This window comes from Lineus longissimus, chromosome 4 (assembly GCF_910592395.1).
Source record: "Lineus longissimus chromosome 4, tnLinLong1.2, whole genome shotgun sequence".
Taxonomy (NCBI): domain Eukaryota; kingdom Metazoa; phylum Nemertea; class Pilidiophora; order Heteronemertea; family Lineidae; genus Lineus; species Lineus longissimus.
In genome coordinates, this window is record NC_088311.1 from 7,352,259 (window position 1) to 7,368,648 (window position 16,390).

A 16,390-nucleotide genomic window follows, 5' to 3' on the forward strand; every position below is an offset into this window, starting at 1 on the left:
ATATTGTGTTTAGAATAGCTGTATTCAGTTACGTTTTTTGAAAAATATCTGTACTTCTTTGATTTTACTTTTAATCTAATTGAATGGACTCGAATTGAGTTACAATATAGCAGCAGTACATTGCCTGACGTTCTCATATATCTGATGCTTTGAATTAAATGTTGTGACCTTATTTACTGGTCCTCAGAGAATCAAGATTCACTTTCTTTGTGCCAATGATAGCCTATAGAGGCTGTGCCATGACTAGAAATCTCAATTCTCTGTTTCGGCTAGGAAAACTTCTTGATGTTGTTATTGAAATTCTTTCTGATGTATTAGTTTCTTTGAATGCGATGCTGATGTAAATTGCCTGCTTTGATTGATTTTCCGACCCCAAAACCATGCTTGTTTTGCTGCTATCGTTCTTAGACAAGCAATTTTTATTGCAGCGACATGTGATATTTGTCACATTTGACAAAAATCTTTAGTCTGCAGGGGTCATCACAGGTCCCTACAACAAGAAATGCTGATCACAATCATGAGCAATTTTACTAGCAGACTAGCAACCTTTTCATCGCTCATTGCAGCAATGATGATCACATGTTGCTATGATAAAATGTTTGTCTGTATTGCGCTTAAGCCACCTGAAATTTATTTCAAAACAGAAAAAGAGAAGTGCTCTTTACTTAGTATCCTACACATTTTCTCTATTGGTCTGGTGGTGTATTTTTTCCCAAAATACAAAAATTTGTCTTAGTATTGAAGTGAAATAACCAGGTGGCTTTGGAATGGGTAGACGCCAATTGTAGATGCCTGCATGGTACATTAGGTAAACTGCCAAATTTTTGTGGGCATTTTATTTTTGCGGGTTTCATGAAATATGGAGATCCACGAAAAAAATAAAATCAGAAAAACAATTTTGACAGAAGAACTGATAGAAATGTTGTACTGCCAAAACGAGAATTGTGTAAAATGAAAATTTTACAGAATTTTCACCAATCGCAAAAATATGAAGCTCATAAAGTTTTAGCGGTTTACGGTAAATGCTGGCATAAGGGAACAAGATTCGTTGTTATGACTTTGTTCAAGTTATGATTGTATCGAAAGTTTTTGTGTATATGTATCTACCTATTCCACTTAATGGACATGAAATCATTGTGAAATATAGTTGATTGAAGATATCACAAATATGCTAAATGTGAGTACGATGATTTATAATGCCAACATTTAAAAAACTGAGTTGTTTTAGGATTATTTCAATGTGATTTCATGTTCATCCCCGAGAAGAGACATTCAAAATGATTATCGACATTGCATTGGAAGATCGAGTCATAGCTTAATCCGTGAAAACTCCTGAAAGTACTGTTGACCCCATATTTCTAAGACATCGTTTTCAGATTTGAGTTCAAATAATTTTTGCGATTCCATTTTGAATATCATCTCTTCTGGGGTACATTTTTCTCTGCTTCAGTGTAAAGCATGCTCATGTGCTAGTGTGTTGCCTTCTTTCTAAAGTTCCCAAGCATTTTGACCCTGTGTGTTATCCTGTACCCTTCCTATAACTGTGTCGACGTGTTTATGTCGTTCACGTGGAGTCTTACCTACATGCCCATCACAGCAAAAATAGGGCCTGTTTAACAGGTATCCCTCTGCTGGCATAAACAAGTTGATACATTAACACTTTCAGCGCCCAGCCATATTTAGCGTACTTCCCCCAGGGGCCAAGGTTACGCCCCTTTTTACCCTTTTTCAAAATTATGAAAACAATAGAAGGAATAAAGATAATTACATGAAATTTTCTGTGTTGGTTCTTCTTTGTTAGATCTCTTTACAATGCTAATTTGGAATGATAGTCAGCAAAGCACTTGATTTTGCACAATGGTACCCCACACATAGAACAGTAATATCTGGTGTCTTTCCGAATACCCACTTTTTGGCATACTCTCGGCTACATCTGCCCCCGTCATCAATCTTCGACCCGCCATTGCGCCTATTCGAATGCAGACAATCTTGGCTATAAATAGCACATTGGCTGAACATCATACTATCACTTCAAGCGCTGTATAGTTAAATTGTTTTCCCCTATACTGCGCTGCTAGTCGCCTCGAAGACAAAGCGGGAAATTTAAAAACGCGACGTAATATTACGTCGGATGGCTCAACCGTGTGAACTTGCAAGACGTAAAATTACGTCAGATGGCGCTGAAAGTGTTAAGTTTGAGCACGGCATGTGATACTAGTAAATCTCCTAGCGTGTTATTTCATCAAATTTTTCTGTGAGATTTTAGGCTTGTTAGCATCTGATTGAACCAGGCGTATGATGCAGGTTATAATGTCCTTGGCAATTTTTTTCGACCTGGTAATCAGACCATACCAGGTATCATTTTGTGATGAAGTACATGGTTGATTTTCTTGTAATTTTTATTCAAATCTTGATTATTTTTTATTTCAATTGTGTATATAATCATCGAAGTTCCCTTTTTCTTTGCCTTGCTGCTTGTAGTCAGTATATGCTTTGCGTGCCGCATTCCCCTGAGTTTAGCTGGTACCAATAAACCAGCATATTTTCCATTGTAAAACTCTAGAAATTGAGGACCAAATTGCAGGGTTTAATTCAAAATTATGTACTGCTGCCTTGAAAATTTTAAAAACTTGGAGAATATCAATGATTGCATAACTTGGCAAAAAAATATCCTAATCCAATACAATTTAAATTTTTTGATTAATTGGCCATTCTTGCATTGCCTTTAGTGAGCTGTTTGGGTTTCAGCTGCATTACGCTGCATGTATATTCAGTAATGCTTGGAAACTTTCTAACATTTTGAATGCATTATAGTGTGTTCTAGAATCTGTATGCATTTGTTCTCTGGAAAAGTGGCAAGTTCCATCATGACTTGGCTCATGCATACCAGTCAGATTGGAGAATATGGACTCAGACCCCCACTGATTGCCTTTGTAATTAAAAGAACAAGCGAAAAAATTGCACACAACTGCCAAAATAAAAAGCTTTCTAAAATCAATCCAGGCTTTATGCGTCGTCAGTGCAGAAAATAAATGCCAGCTTCTTTCATTACAAATGCAGCTTTTCCTTCAAATTGTTTGATTTCTTTGCTTATTTTCATAATCATTTCAATCGGCTAAAACCGCTGACATGTTTGGACATGTTTGTCCAGCTTTGGCAGCAATTGCATATGTATATAGCTTACCTTCCACAAGTTATTGGGAGTGAGCTTAACGACTGCTGCATGACCTTTGACCTCAGATACCTGCAATTTGCCTCCTACTTTCTTGAGTTCAAATAATTCACAATTTTCCAGAAAGCAGTTTCATGCAGTAGCTTACAGAGTTGCTGGTCTCCCAACTGGAAAATTGTGCATTATCATTGTAATGGTCCTGAAATGTAGGTGCTATTTGCCAGAGGAATTCAGGAGGGGAAATTTTCATCTCAGAAGAAGTTTTAGCCTAAAAGAAAGAGTTGACCCACTGAACGTTTCCTCCAGATTGACTTCCAGGTTTTTACCATCGAGTCAAATTGGATTTAGGACCAGACATATGTCGCATTGAGGTCCTAAAAGGTCAATTAACACCCCTCACAACAGCTTTTAGCTCCTTAAGGGTTAAAGTTAACCCCCTTCCCTGACTTCCCTTGGCAAAGCATCCCACATCTGAGCATTCAATGATTGTACAAAGGGACCAAGTAACTAAACGGTTTAGCTTTGTAAACATTTATTTTGATCTTTTTATGATCTTTCAAACCATGACCGACACAATTTATCCTAAAACAGAAGAATTGACAATGAAAAGATTTACATGTATTTCATATTCTGAAATGAAAGGAAAATGTATTTTGGTCTCCTCCTCCGAACTGTCTCCTCCATGGACGTCATGTTTGGAAGTTAAGTCAGATTTTTGCATGTTTGTGCAAAGTTTTGATTCAGTCTTTGCATAGCATGTTGTGAGTCATTTTTGTGGCATGCTACTCTTCTGAATGACTCTCTGATTGATAGTTCTCAGCGCATGTAAGATTTTCTATTCAAGTCAAAGCATCAGAATAAGTCATTTCAATTTTGGAAGTGCTATTAAAACTAAAAAATAGACTTGGGTCTCAATCGATATATTTATTTATGGTTCCAAGATTTTTCATTTATGATCTTTCAATGTATTCTTGTCATTATTGTGAATTGCATTCCTTACTTCCATTTTCTGTGATGCATGTTGTAATATTTATCATAATGATATTGTCGTAAAGGAATCAAAAACATTGTTCCTTTACGATACCGCAGTAAGTACGTTTCAACGTTTACACTCTCCATATCCATACTTTCCCCATTGTTTTTTACCCAATATACACTTAAATGTTTTGATAAGCTTAGAATAATTTTGCTTCATTTTATTTCAGTTTATGTTCTTCTAATCACACTAATAGATGATTTGATTTGATTTCAGTTTATACTTCTGTATACAGGGTGTGCAAGAAAAAATTGGCATCGTCTTGTAGAAGCCATGAAAAGATGTACAATATATGTCCTACTCCAAAAACATCATGAAAGTTCTAAAATAATCTGTCTGCAGAATTATATCAATTCTTTCTGTTACACCCTGTAGATCATTTCGTACTTATATTCAAACATACATGCATTAATCATATATTTCATTTTATTTTTATTCCCATTTCCTTCAACATCTTTCTATCATTACTTTCCATGTCTGCCTTTGTGTTCTTCATAATCCATATGTGGTGGGGTGTTCTTTTCAAACGTTTAAATGGGAGCCAGTACTAATTAGTGTTTTAATTACAGGTTAATTGCAAAATGTAAACATTTGCTAATTAGTAAATGACTGTCAATCATGAGGTGATACAAACAGTTGTTGAATTTGTTGAAAGTATGACACAAGTTTTGATTAAGAATAGGCCTAATTAATTTGTTGACCATCTTCAAAATTAGTTCGAGAGATCTCAAGAAAGTTTTGTTTGACTTAATCCATCTAATTCAGTAGTTGCTTTAAATTGGCTTTGGAATTGAATAAAATTGGCTATAATAACACATACATGTACATGCATGTACGTTGGAGTTTTCAGAACTTGTACTTGATAAATTCTACAATAGCTGAGCTTGATCTTTGACATGAATTCTTCATATTGTCATCACCAAATTGAATTACATTTGGTGCTGAATAGTATCGTAACTTTGGAATTACCCGCTTGCTATCAGCAGTAATAACTACAAACTTCAGCTAGCTTTTGTCGATAATTTTGTATCATTTGCTAAAAGATCTTAATACCGGCCTAAATTCACAATATTATTTAACTTCTTTCTCAACAGCCTTATAAGTACAGCCCCTGGCTTGCTAAGAACCTGAGCGTGAGTTCTCTAATAGACGATATTGATAACATTGGTGTTCGGGTTCTTCTTACACTTTAACTTACACTTGGTTGAAGTTTGACCGATTGACACAAACGTTTTTGGTTGTTGGAGTTTGGTAAATCTACAAGTGCAGTTAATCAACTTGTAAAGTAAAGTGATAAAATTATAGCCTCAGTACAATTATAGCCTCTACAGTGTAGAATAGAGCTGGCAGTACCCAGAAATGCACACATAGGCTATAATTGTACCAGGGGTATAATTGTACAACCTTACCTTACTTAGATGGAGCTTGGGTCTTACTATCGTGGCCCTCCAACTTCGCATTTGTACCTCTATCAAATCACCTAAACCAGTTTTTTGCACCCAACCTCTACTCCTGGTTGACTTCCCAGCAGTTAAGCAAGTCTTTGTCGCTTATTGCCAGTTGCTGCAGCAGTCACAAGGAAGTTGCCTCAATTTGGTTGCTTGTGTGCAATCAACTTTCAGTCCACATAGATCTGGTGTTGGGAGAAGTCACAGTCATTGTGGCTTGGAAAAATTAGATACATCTCTAACTTTTACTAACTACTGGTATCGGTACATGTAGCTTATAGGATCCTCACCTTTCACTGATACTGATAATTTTGCCTTAAAACTTGATACTATTGGGATGTTTTGACAATGAGGGGAAGTTGGCGTTCTTGTGAATTTTGAAGATTGAAACTGAAACTGGCAAAAATTGTATACCGGTAAACTGATCACAATCAGGAAATAATTGGCTGGTGAAATATTGGTGATGGTACTCATTTTAAGGTAACAAAGTTTCATGCGTGATTGTTGAAATAGAAATTTGTCACAGATTTGGCTCATCCCCACCACCTTTTCCTTATTTCATGAAACAGGGTTCTAGCAGGAACGATTTGAACAAAGATTCTTACCATATTCAGGAAACTGTTTGGTGATATTTGCTCCAGTAGGCCGGGAAGTCAGAAGTTCAAATGAGCTGTTTGTCTTTTCCAGTCGTTCTTGCGAGAGCCCAGTTGAAAGTTCATGTTTTATTTCACTGACACACCCCATCCATACATGTCATTCTTTTCTAAACTGTGTTTTTGTTTTCGATACATTTGCACCACAGGTTCCCATTAACAGCCAAGTCCATGACGACCTGTGAAAAGTTACTGTAAATCCCTCTAATTTTGTGGGCCGGTTTCATGGTTTACAGTTCAAAAATGTTTTTAATTGGCTCTTTCTTTGCAAATGTCTTGAAATCTTAGTGATTTTACTGCACAAACAGTCACCAACATTGCCCAAGAGCGGTACTAATAATTTCCCATTCTATCCATAGGAGGAGCTACCATTGGTGTACCAAGGGCTAATGAAGGATCTTGAGGTGGAGGATGAATGGCTGACGTCTGTAGAACAGGAGTTGTGCAAACACCAACCAGTCTGTGAGGATGAGAATGAACTGAGGAACCAGTATGAAGAAAACAAGGTATAAGGGAGAGTTGTTTTGTTTGTTGATGTGCGACCTTCAAAGAAAACATGTTTCTGACATTTCAGGGGAAGTGTGCCTGCGTTTTGTTTTGTTTCGAAAGATGATCATTCAATCAAGTCCTTCTCCTTCATTGCAGGCTATTGCTGAAGACATCGGAACCCACAAACAGCCCCTCTTGGCCCTCATCTACCAAGCCGAACAAGTACGGGACAGTTCCAAGGATGCACTTAGTCCAAACGAGATCAACAAACTCAACTCGCTCACAACAGACCTCAAGAACCGATTAGACAATGTGAGTGACGTTTTATGAACTCTTCTATGAGTCAATACATGATCGTGTGCATCCTTAAAAGTTGCAGTTGCAAATGTCTGAACCTGTTCCAACACAGCAGTGTCAAACTTCTAGCCTGGACTTATGGTTGGTTTTCTTGTGCAGTTCAGAATCAGTAAATGTTGTACAAATCGGTTGTGATATCCTCTGAAACTCGGTTTCTACTTGTGTGTCATAGGTATGGTTACTATCAGTTATGATCAAGGGTATTTAGCCTGTTGGCCTGCGCATATAGAAAGGCAAGTCCACTATGGGCTGCTGTTTGTCATGCAGGAGTATTAGTTTCCCAAGCATAGACACCAGATACATTGAACCATGGGCTCATACTGTTCCATCCAACCGATGTAAAGAACTTGAACCTGGGACCTGCCACTTATCATTCATCATTGTATTGATTTGTGATTTCTGCAGCTCTCCAAAGAGACAGAAGGACGACTCAAACTCCTATCAGCAGCGAGTGAGGAACTTTCCAAGTTTGAAGATGACTTCAACCGCTTCAAGAACTGGGAGGACCAAGCAGAAGACAGACTGCACAACCTTCAGAACAACAGTGGTGACCTTGACAAGGTCAAAGAACATCTTGATGTAGCCAGGGTGAGTAGGAGAGAGTTATTCCAAAGGCATGAAAATCATGTTACTGCGGACACTTACATCAAATTCCTTTCGGTATGAGGTAACTTCCACTTGCTAAATCCTTTATCAACCAGATCTCTTTACGAATCTGCACATCCTACTAAATTAGTTCTGCCCCCTCTCTTACAGGCCCTGAGCAGTGAAGTTGTCGCCCACCAGGCGGACCTCAGGTTCATCAACATGACGGCACAGAAGTATGCAAGCTTGGCAAAAGTGAGTATTGTTGTTCTTCTTACACTGGCAGGGCCATGGACTTCCTTGAAAACCGCTTTCCCTGATTATTGTTAACAAAATTTGATTGAAATGATTTTGTAAGTTTGCAATTCTGAGTGTACTCTTTCCCTTTACAGCAAAGCCAGAAAGACCAACAAGCATTTAGAGCTCAGGTTCAAGATTCGAAGATTCGACCGTCACCAAGTGACATCACAGAACCAGAGAGCATCAGAGATAAACTAAAGACTGCCAATGACAGGTACCAAGCTTTACAAGAAGACACCATGGACATGATCAATAGGCTCAGCTCCACCTCAGAGAAACACAAGACGTTCAAAGACAATCTACAGAGACTCCAAAGCTGGGAGGCGTCTGCTGACAATCAGCTTGCAAGCCTGAAGAGCGAGCCAGTCAGTTCGAAGCCAAGGGAATTACAACAGCAACTAGAAGGTGTCAAGTCGTTCAATGCTGTTGCTATCTCTCAGGGGAAAACTTTGGATGATTTGAAGAAAAAGGCTCAAGATTTAGCAGACGCTTTGTCGGATTTGGAAGCAGACGACAGCCAGCTGCACGATGTGAAGGATTATGTTGACGGTTGTGAAGCCAAGTTGACTGAATTGACGTCTGCTGCCCAGGACCGTGCAAATTCTCTTCAGTCTGCATTGGTGCAGTCACAGGGCGTACAGGTTGGTATGGAAAATACTCTCAAATGGCTGCAGGACATTGATATTGCGCTGGACAATATGCGCCCCATCGGTTTGAGCCGTGACCTCCTCAAGGATCAGGATCAGCAGTTGAAGATGGTTGAAGCAGACATCGCGAGCCGCCAAGCTAGTATCGAGGGTATCAATAACGCTGCCATGGAGTTGATAAAAACGAGTGACCCTGCCACCGGTCAACGTATGAAAGCAGACTTGGACCAACTGAACAAAATGTATGCAGATGTTGTGGAGAAGTGCAATGCTCGTAGGGATAACATTGACAGTGTCCAAGATAAGTTAGCCGAGTTCCAAGCAGATACCAAAGCACTTAATGACTGGATTGGATCGGTTGTGCATAAATTAGAATCGAAAGAGATGACAAAACTTGACAATCCTGGGTTCAGCAACAAAGTCAATGAGATTACTTCAGAAAAGGATGCCAAAGCTGTCGACCTGGAAAGTCTGCAACATCTTGCTAGAGATCTCATGACAAGCCCTGGCGTTGGGGATAACACCAGTATCAAAGATACACTCCAGGGTGTCGAATCCAACTGGGGCCATCTTTCAGATCTACTCAAACAGCGCCAACAGGAAGCTCAGTTCCGGCTTGAAATGGCCCAGAAGTACGAGCTTGCCAGGGAGGAGGTTTTGCAATGGTTGGGAGATGTGGAAGGTCGTATTGATGCTCTTGAGCCGGTCGCCATTGACATCGAGGCCATTGAGAAGCAGATTGAGGAATTGCAGCCACTGTTGAAGAGCTACGAGGACTTCTCCCCTAAGATGGATGAGGTGAATGACATCAACAATACACTGGAGTCACTTCAGCATGGTGATGGTGAGACGGGCAGTCCAGTCAGGAGAAGTAAGTATTTTCATTTCAGTTGAAATGTTAAATCATCTCTTTTCGACAAGATATGTTGAGCTTTGGATCTGACAGTTCGCTGCACATGTAGAAAACTTCACTATTTGTATTTATCAATCATGATTTAACAGACAAACAAAATACAGTGAATTGTTTGCACTTGATAGGTTTTTATGAGTAATTTCATGTGAAGTAGTGTGCACTGACTTATCTGCAGAATTGATATTGGTAAGAAAAAATCTCTGTGTTACTGTTTATGTATTCTCAAGTAGTCCTTAGTTGGTATTGTAGATTTTTCCAACATCCATCCTTTCTTAATTTAGCCTGAACATGGAGAATGTTAGCCTATGTTGTCTGTTTAGCATAGTTTCTCTCATTACCCTCATCACTTTGTAGAGTCTGGTTCGCGTCTGGGCATGCGAGTCCCAACATCTCCTATCAGGACCGGTCCAGTCACCTCCCCATCCTCTGTGGTCAGTCCACTTTCCAGCGAGTCGAGCGGCATCAGCAGCAGGAAGAGTTCCACGGACAACTTGCTCGGATTTGATGGTAAAAGCACGTTGTTTTCAGTAGAGGATTTCTTGATTTTATCATGCTCATGATCTGACATAGAATTACAGTTGAATGTCCAGTAGATTTGTATACAGTCACCAATATTTTTCGCTATTCATTTCTCGTACAGCATGCCATCAAATGTATACCCTGTCTCAGTATTAATTCGAAAAATGATGTGTGTCCCTTTATCCGTGTCCAACATGTCTCGTGCCATTCCCCTTATTAAAAGAGCATGCTCTGAGTAATCACCATGGATATGGTAGACCATTATCTACCCATCTCTTCATTCTTATTATTTTCGAAAACCCAAAATCTATGTTGATTGATTGGTTAATCAAATGTTGCAGGAAATCAAAATTAGAACTTTTTTTCTCCAGATCTGTCCGAAGCCCAACAACAACTCTTGGAAGTCAACGGACGATATGACATTGTCGGCGATCGCCTTGCTGACAGACAGAACGAACTCAGCACGACCTTGGAGAAGGTCAAATCGTACCTGCAGGACATCCAGAGCATTCTGACCTGGTTGGACGAGAAAGAACAAGGCATCGTACCGGACGCAAAGCTGCCGAGTAGCGTGGAGGAAGCGACAAAGAAGCTTAAGGAGCACGAGAAATTCCACGGCGAGTTGCTCAGCAAGGAAGAGCTTGTGGATAGCATTCGTCAGAAGGCAGGCCAGTTGATGAAGAACAAGGGACACGTGCCCGGTATCAGCGACATACAACAACTGCTTGAGCAGCTCGGTGAGTGATGATACCACATCTTGTATGCTGCCGATACTTTAAACTATTGAATGTTCGCAAAGTTTGCAAAAGTTAAAACAGAGGTTCCTTGTATCTGGTATCTGATGCGAGTGTTCGTCTTCTGATAGTGTCTGTTTACTTGCTTGGAGATATACTGATACGATATTAAAGTGTCGTAATTTGTTATTTACCTGGCTGAACCCTCATCTTGTCTCAATGTCTCTCTTCATGTCTCATGTTCCTTTATCATTCTTCTGCAGAAGACCGATGGGACGCCCTGAAATCCACCTCGGACGGACGCCGAAAGTCTCTCAGTGCCCTGGTGAACGATCTGAAGGGATTCCGTGATGGCCATGACCAGCTTGTCAAGTGGTTAGACCAGAAGGAAAAGATGTTGTCCGTGTTGGGACCCGTTGCCTCGGAGCCAAGCATGGCTAACACACAACTACAACAAGTCCAGGTGAGAGTCGTCTCCTTCTCTACATATTCAAACCACTCTTCCAAGTTTCAATATACTTGTTTGCATTTTGGAGGGAGATTTTTTTCAAAAATTTACTCTTCACACTTACAAAAAATTCTATCAAACAGGATAGGTTCTTTTAAATGGTGTCAGGCAGCATCATATGCACTGGAAGTGCTTCAACAAATGGAGAATTCTTAGCAGAAACATGTTGCATGTATTGAATAAGTTTCCATGATATTATGATGCCTACTGAACACAGAGCATTGCTGGTTGCAGGTACATGTACATCGATTTCATTTGAAAACAATAAACAAATACAGTTATCACATATTTCATGATGTTTTCATGCTACATTGTACATGTGCATGTGGTGAAAGTTGTTGTTTTTGTCTGGTTAGGGAGACTGGGAACTGTGGGAGGGATGCTCAATAGCTAAGTCACTATCAGGTAGATGTAGAATGGGTCAGGGAGACTTTGTTTACCAATTTTGGCACTTTAGATGCAACAACACCAATATGTAAAGTTCTGGTAAGATTAACTTGGCGGTTATAATCTGTTTCCATTCGGTCAATGCCTTGTCAAGAAAAACACTGGTGCTGCTCTGAGTTTTCCCCTAATCAGAGATGTGCTTATCTGTGTTGTGTGTGTGTCACATTGCGAAGTCCAAGTTAATCTTATAAGATCTAAGGTTTATATGGTTTTACTAGGTAGGTGTACTGTTTGGGTTAGTTTATCTATTTTCAGGGTTTTGGTTTTATTCATTGATTTTGCCATCTAAGGATGGTTCTTTATGATTAAAGGCACATTTTATCTTTGCTTTGGCGCAGTGATATATCATAGAGGACCCCTTAATGCCAATTTTGGCATGGTCCTACAACATTGTCCTTGGACATCTTTGCTCCTTCTCTTGACTCCCTGGCACAGTACTGATGATATGATCTTTGTAAGAGAAAGGTTTGGGGTTCCGCCCAGAAAAAAAAAGTGGAAATAAGAGGAATATTCAGAGGGGGGAATTTTCACAAGTTGTGTTCTTGAGAATCTATAATGCAGAGTGTTGTACAGGTGCAAAGATGACGAGGCCAAGGTTGGTTTGTCTGGTACGGTTTGGTTTGGTTTTCGTGCATCCTCTGTAGTGAGATGACGCTAGGTGCATGGATTAGCTCAAGTGTCGCCCTTTTATGGCCACATAATAATCGACTCTAACTTTCCCTCCCGTGCGCAGTACCAGGAGTACCAGGAGGTGAAGGTAAGACAGGAATGAATATTATCATTAACTCATTCAGCAACAACAACAACAACAAAACGTCGGCAGACGACAAATAATTAGGATACCACACCTCAAATACTTCAAATCTTGAAATCATTTTTACGTTCAACTTAAAGAGAGCACTTAAGTATAAGTATATGAAGATACTTTGGGGGGGATTTGCGAAGTATTGAGCCGTAGTTTATGATATAAATATAGGGGTCACCCTTGTTTCTTTCAAGAACTTCAACTATTCGTCAACTTTGTTTAAAAAACAGCTTTAGGAATATATATATTTAGGATTTAGTGAACGTTGAAGGTGCTCTCAAAATGATGTCTTCTAGAAAACCTGGTTAATACTGTGTAGGCCTAGGTGTACACAACTCACTATCTAAAGTAAAGTAGAACCTCTCTATCAGGGACACTTTGGGACTGACTAGTACCGACCTAAAGGAAGGTGTCCTGATTAGAGAGGTCAAATTGAATGGAAACAACCAATTTTGGACTGTAGAGAGGGTGTCCTTATTAGAGATGTGTCCGCTAAGGGAGGTTTCACTGTACTAGTATGTTGTAGCTGTTGAATGAGTTAATCCGAATGCTCCTCTGCATCCCAGAATTGAAAAGCCAAGCGCCTTATTTGCCATTTCTTTTCCCAAGATTGGTTTAACCCCTTCTCTCCTAATTGCCATGAATGCACCAGGCTCGTGTACAAAATGCGTGGAACTGGATTGCAATATGATGGCTTTGAGAAATGGAAGGGTTGAACTTGAAGACTGGTGGCTGCTTGCAGAAGTTTTCCTTGTAACAAGAAAGAAAAAAAGTACATGACTTCTGTTGAAAGTCTTCGATACTTCTGTTCACAGCACAGAGGTGGTACAAGTAGAAATTGCAATAACTCTCAACTCCTCAAAACCATCCTAAAAGAGCCACCAGTCCTCAAACAAGTAATCTGTATATTCTTCCAGCCTGCGCATAACCTTGTGTGTGCATAATGATCATTTGCGCCATTTCTCCTAGGCCTACGCTATTCAAAGTTGTACTGTCCACCCAACTGTACATTATTTTGATGAATATATACTGCGTCTGCTGAATTACGTCAACATGCAGAGTGTCTGCTGCCACTGGCTGTTATGAATAGCCAATATTCCTCTGCTGAGTATAGCACTTGACAATGTTAACTTTACCCGAAGGCAAATGATATCTTCGCATCAGCGTCATATCCTAAATCTTTTTGACAGCATCAGGTGCTGCACTCTGATGGAGGAATACAGTGAATTGCTTAGCATGTGGAAATAATAATTTGTGATGTATCAACTAAACAATGCCGTGAATGTACATGCAATCGCTTGCTGGGCATGATGACAAAGTGAAAAGTCTGTACCGTGGTGTGCATGCTGTCACACCCCTTGCAGGTGTAGCTATTGGGAAAAGCGACTGGCAAATGCCCCCAATGGTTACCAAAAATGTGTTTTTCATGCAATTGTGCTGATTTTTGCACTTGACATAAGAACCAGAGAGGTGTTTTGTCTCCCCATCCCCACCCCACCCAACGACCAAAAGCAAGCTACAGGCCTGCCTTGTCGAGCATTTCAGATGACATCATCACCTAAAAGGATACCTTGTTGGCAATCAAATTTGTGCCATATTCACTTCCCAGACACTCTTTCAGTGATAGTCTGCAGGTGTTAAAAGATTTGTCATGCCTCCAATCCTTTGAAATATTGCTGTATTTGGCTTTGCCACCACCGCCCCTGACACCTTTGCCACTCCAATACCTGTGTAACCTCTGTTGGACTCCAGGGAAGATATCATGTCGATGAGTGTCTCTGAATGCTTTGATGTTTTGAGGAGTGTCTGCTCAGCTCAACAGCAGTAAAGGAAAAAAAATTAAACCCCGATCTGTGGTGCAAATTTTTTTTTGAAAGTCTTTCTCAAGAAATAAGTCTCGTTGTACATGTAGTAAGGTTGTTGATCATGTCAGAAAAAGAAGTAAAGAATGCTGATGACACCTGAAATTCCTGATTTCAAATGATGTGTAGTCTAATTTCAGAATGATTATCTCCTTCAGGTCCTCCAAGACGAGTTCAACAGCATGAACGATACTTATAATCAGTTCGTCCAGTCCGGCAACACAATCCTGGAAAAATGCGAGCCAGGCTCTGAACATGCCAAGAAAATCAGCGCCGAGTTGGCCGAGGTTGTCAATGGTTGGGAGAAACTCCAGAACCAGTTGAAGGACCGTGAGGAAAGTTTGAAGAGTCTGCTCGGCCCGGCTTCAGAGTATTATGACACACTCCACCAGTTGAATAATATGTTGCCGACGTTGGTGGACAAGATGGCGGAACTGCCTCCGATCTCGTCGAAAGCTGACGTTATTAAGGAGCAGAAAAAGCAGATGAAGGTAGATTTTTTCTATAGGAAATTTTAGAAAAACAACGCAAAGTTTCTTGCCCATTTCGTACATATTCCAGTTGTTTTGGGGCCATTATAGACAAGACAGAATTCTTGGAGGATCAACATTCCACAATATGTTACGAGCAGTATGCATTCGAAACTTATTTCTTTCCAAATTATTTCCAGCACATTGATGTCGAGGTTGCTACCTACAAGGACTTGCTAGACAAAGCACGAGGACAATGCGATGCCCTGTGTGACTCGACCAAGCAGTCGTCAGTCAAATTTGACCTGAACAACAAGCTGGCCAATGTTGAGCGCCCGTTCAATGACCTCATGAAGAAATATGGTAAGTATTCAGCTATGAATTTTTTTGAAAAATTCACCCACCCTATTTCAAAACTCCTGAAATTAGCAAAAGAGTCTGAAGAATGCTGTGATGAGAGAGAATAACTAGAATCTAACTGAAGGAATCTATGAGACCATATAATTGTCGGAATTCGGGTCAATATTTATGGGTTCGTTTGGTTCGCAATCGCCTCCCCTGACTGTAACTAAGTTAAATCTGTCTTGGGCGCGAGAGACTTCATATGTCTCATAAGGTATAAGACTCTAATTGTATAGTTATTTGAAATGTTTGTATCATCTCTTCTAGATTTGTACAAGACAAAGATGGCCGACGCAGAACAAGAAGGTCAGGAGTTCAGGGTGAAACTGGATGAGCAACTACAAGTGTTGGCTGGAATGCATCATCTGTTGGAGCGCCTGCCTCCTCTGTCATGTGACAAGGACCAGATCAAGCATGAATTAGACGACACAGAGGTAGGGATTTTGCAATTTGGGTCGCAAAATATTAGTTTGTAGATGCTTGAGGGTAGATCCACAATGGTCAGCAATTTCATTTGATACCATGACAACTTTTTTGGTGAGATGATAATACACATTTGAAAATTCCGCAAGAATGAACTGATTTTAATACTAAATATATGTTTCAGAATCTCCAGGGCAAGCTTGAAGACCTGGAATACGAAACCAAGAAGACACTTGAAATGGGCAGACGTATGTCTCTGTCGGCCGCCAGTCCCGAAGAGAAAGCTGAAATAGAAAAAGAAGTGGAGAAATTGGAAGGCGAATTGAAGAATCTGAAGAAAGATGCTGCCGACCATCATGAAAATCTTAAAACTTGTCTCGACCATGCCAAGCGATTCCAGGACAACTTGGAAGGGGTGTCTGCCTGGTTGAAATTCAAGGAGGATCAGTTGGCCAACGTCCCCGATGTGGTTCTGAAGAAGGGGGATATTGCCAAGCAACTCAAGGAAGCACAGGTAAGACCTGGTTCTAAGTGTCAGTCCAAGGTAAGGTGAATACTCATAAGGTTTAAATGCTCAAAGAATATACATGAAACTGTAGTGATAGACTTGTAACACCAAA

The 16,390-nt window shown here is 40.0% G+C and overlaps 1 protein-coding gene across 19 annotated transcripts in view; it reads left to right on the top strand.

Moving 5' to 3' along the window:
• The window catches only part of LOC135487134 (uncharacterized), a 155,322-nt gene that overhangs the window by 101,880 nt on the left and 37,052 nt on the right, over nucleotides 1-16,390 (top strand). For 17 of the 19 annotated variants that reach the window (XM_064770550.1, XM_064770533.1, XM_064770552.1 and 14 more), the window contains 14 exons: nucleotides 5,303-5,341; nucleotides 6,669-6,815; nucleotides 6,955-7,110; nucleotides 7,561-7,743; nucleotides 7,912-7,995; nucleotides 8,133-9,558; nucleotides 9,955-10,107; nucleotides 10,491-10,856; nucleotides 11,117-11,316; nucleotides 12,542-12,565; nucleotides 14,634-14,966; nucleotides 15,146-15,308; nucleotides 15,615-15,781; nucleotides 15,955-16,284. In XM_064770550.1, the coding sequence (XP_064626620.1) occupies nucleotides 5,303-5,341; nucleotides 6,669-6,815; nucleotides 6,955-7,110; nucleotides 7,561-7,743; nucleotides 7,912-7,995; nucleotides 8,133-9,558; nucleotides 9,955-10,107; nucleotides 10,491-10,856; nucleotides 11,117-11,316; nucleotides 12,542-12,565; nucleotides 14,634-14,966; nucleotides 15,146-15,308; nucleotides 15,615-15,781; nucleotides 15,955-16,284 (3,771 nt within the window). The remainder of the gene's footprint in view (nucleotides 1-5,302; nucleotides 5,342-6,668; nucleotides 6,816-6,954; nucleotides 7,111-7,560; nucleotides 7,744-7,911; nucleotides 7,996-8,132; nucleotides 9,559-9,954; nucleotides 10,108-10,490; nucleotides 10,857-11,116; nucleotides 11,317-12,541; nucleotides 12,566-14,633; nucleotides 14,967-15,145; nucleotides 15,309-15,614; nucleotides 15,782-15,954; nucleotides 16,285-16,390) is intronic. The other 2 variants (XM_064770537.1, XM_064770541.1) reach the window with 2 other exon arrangements.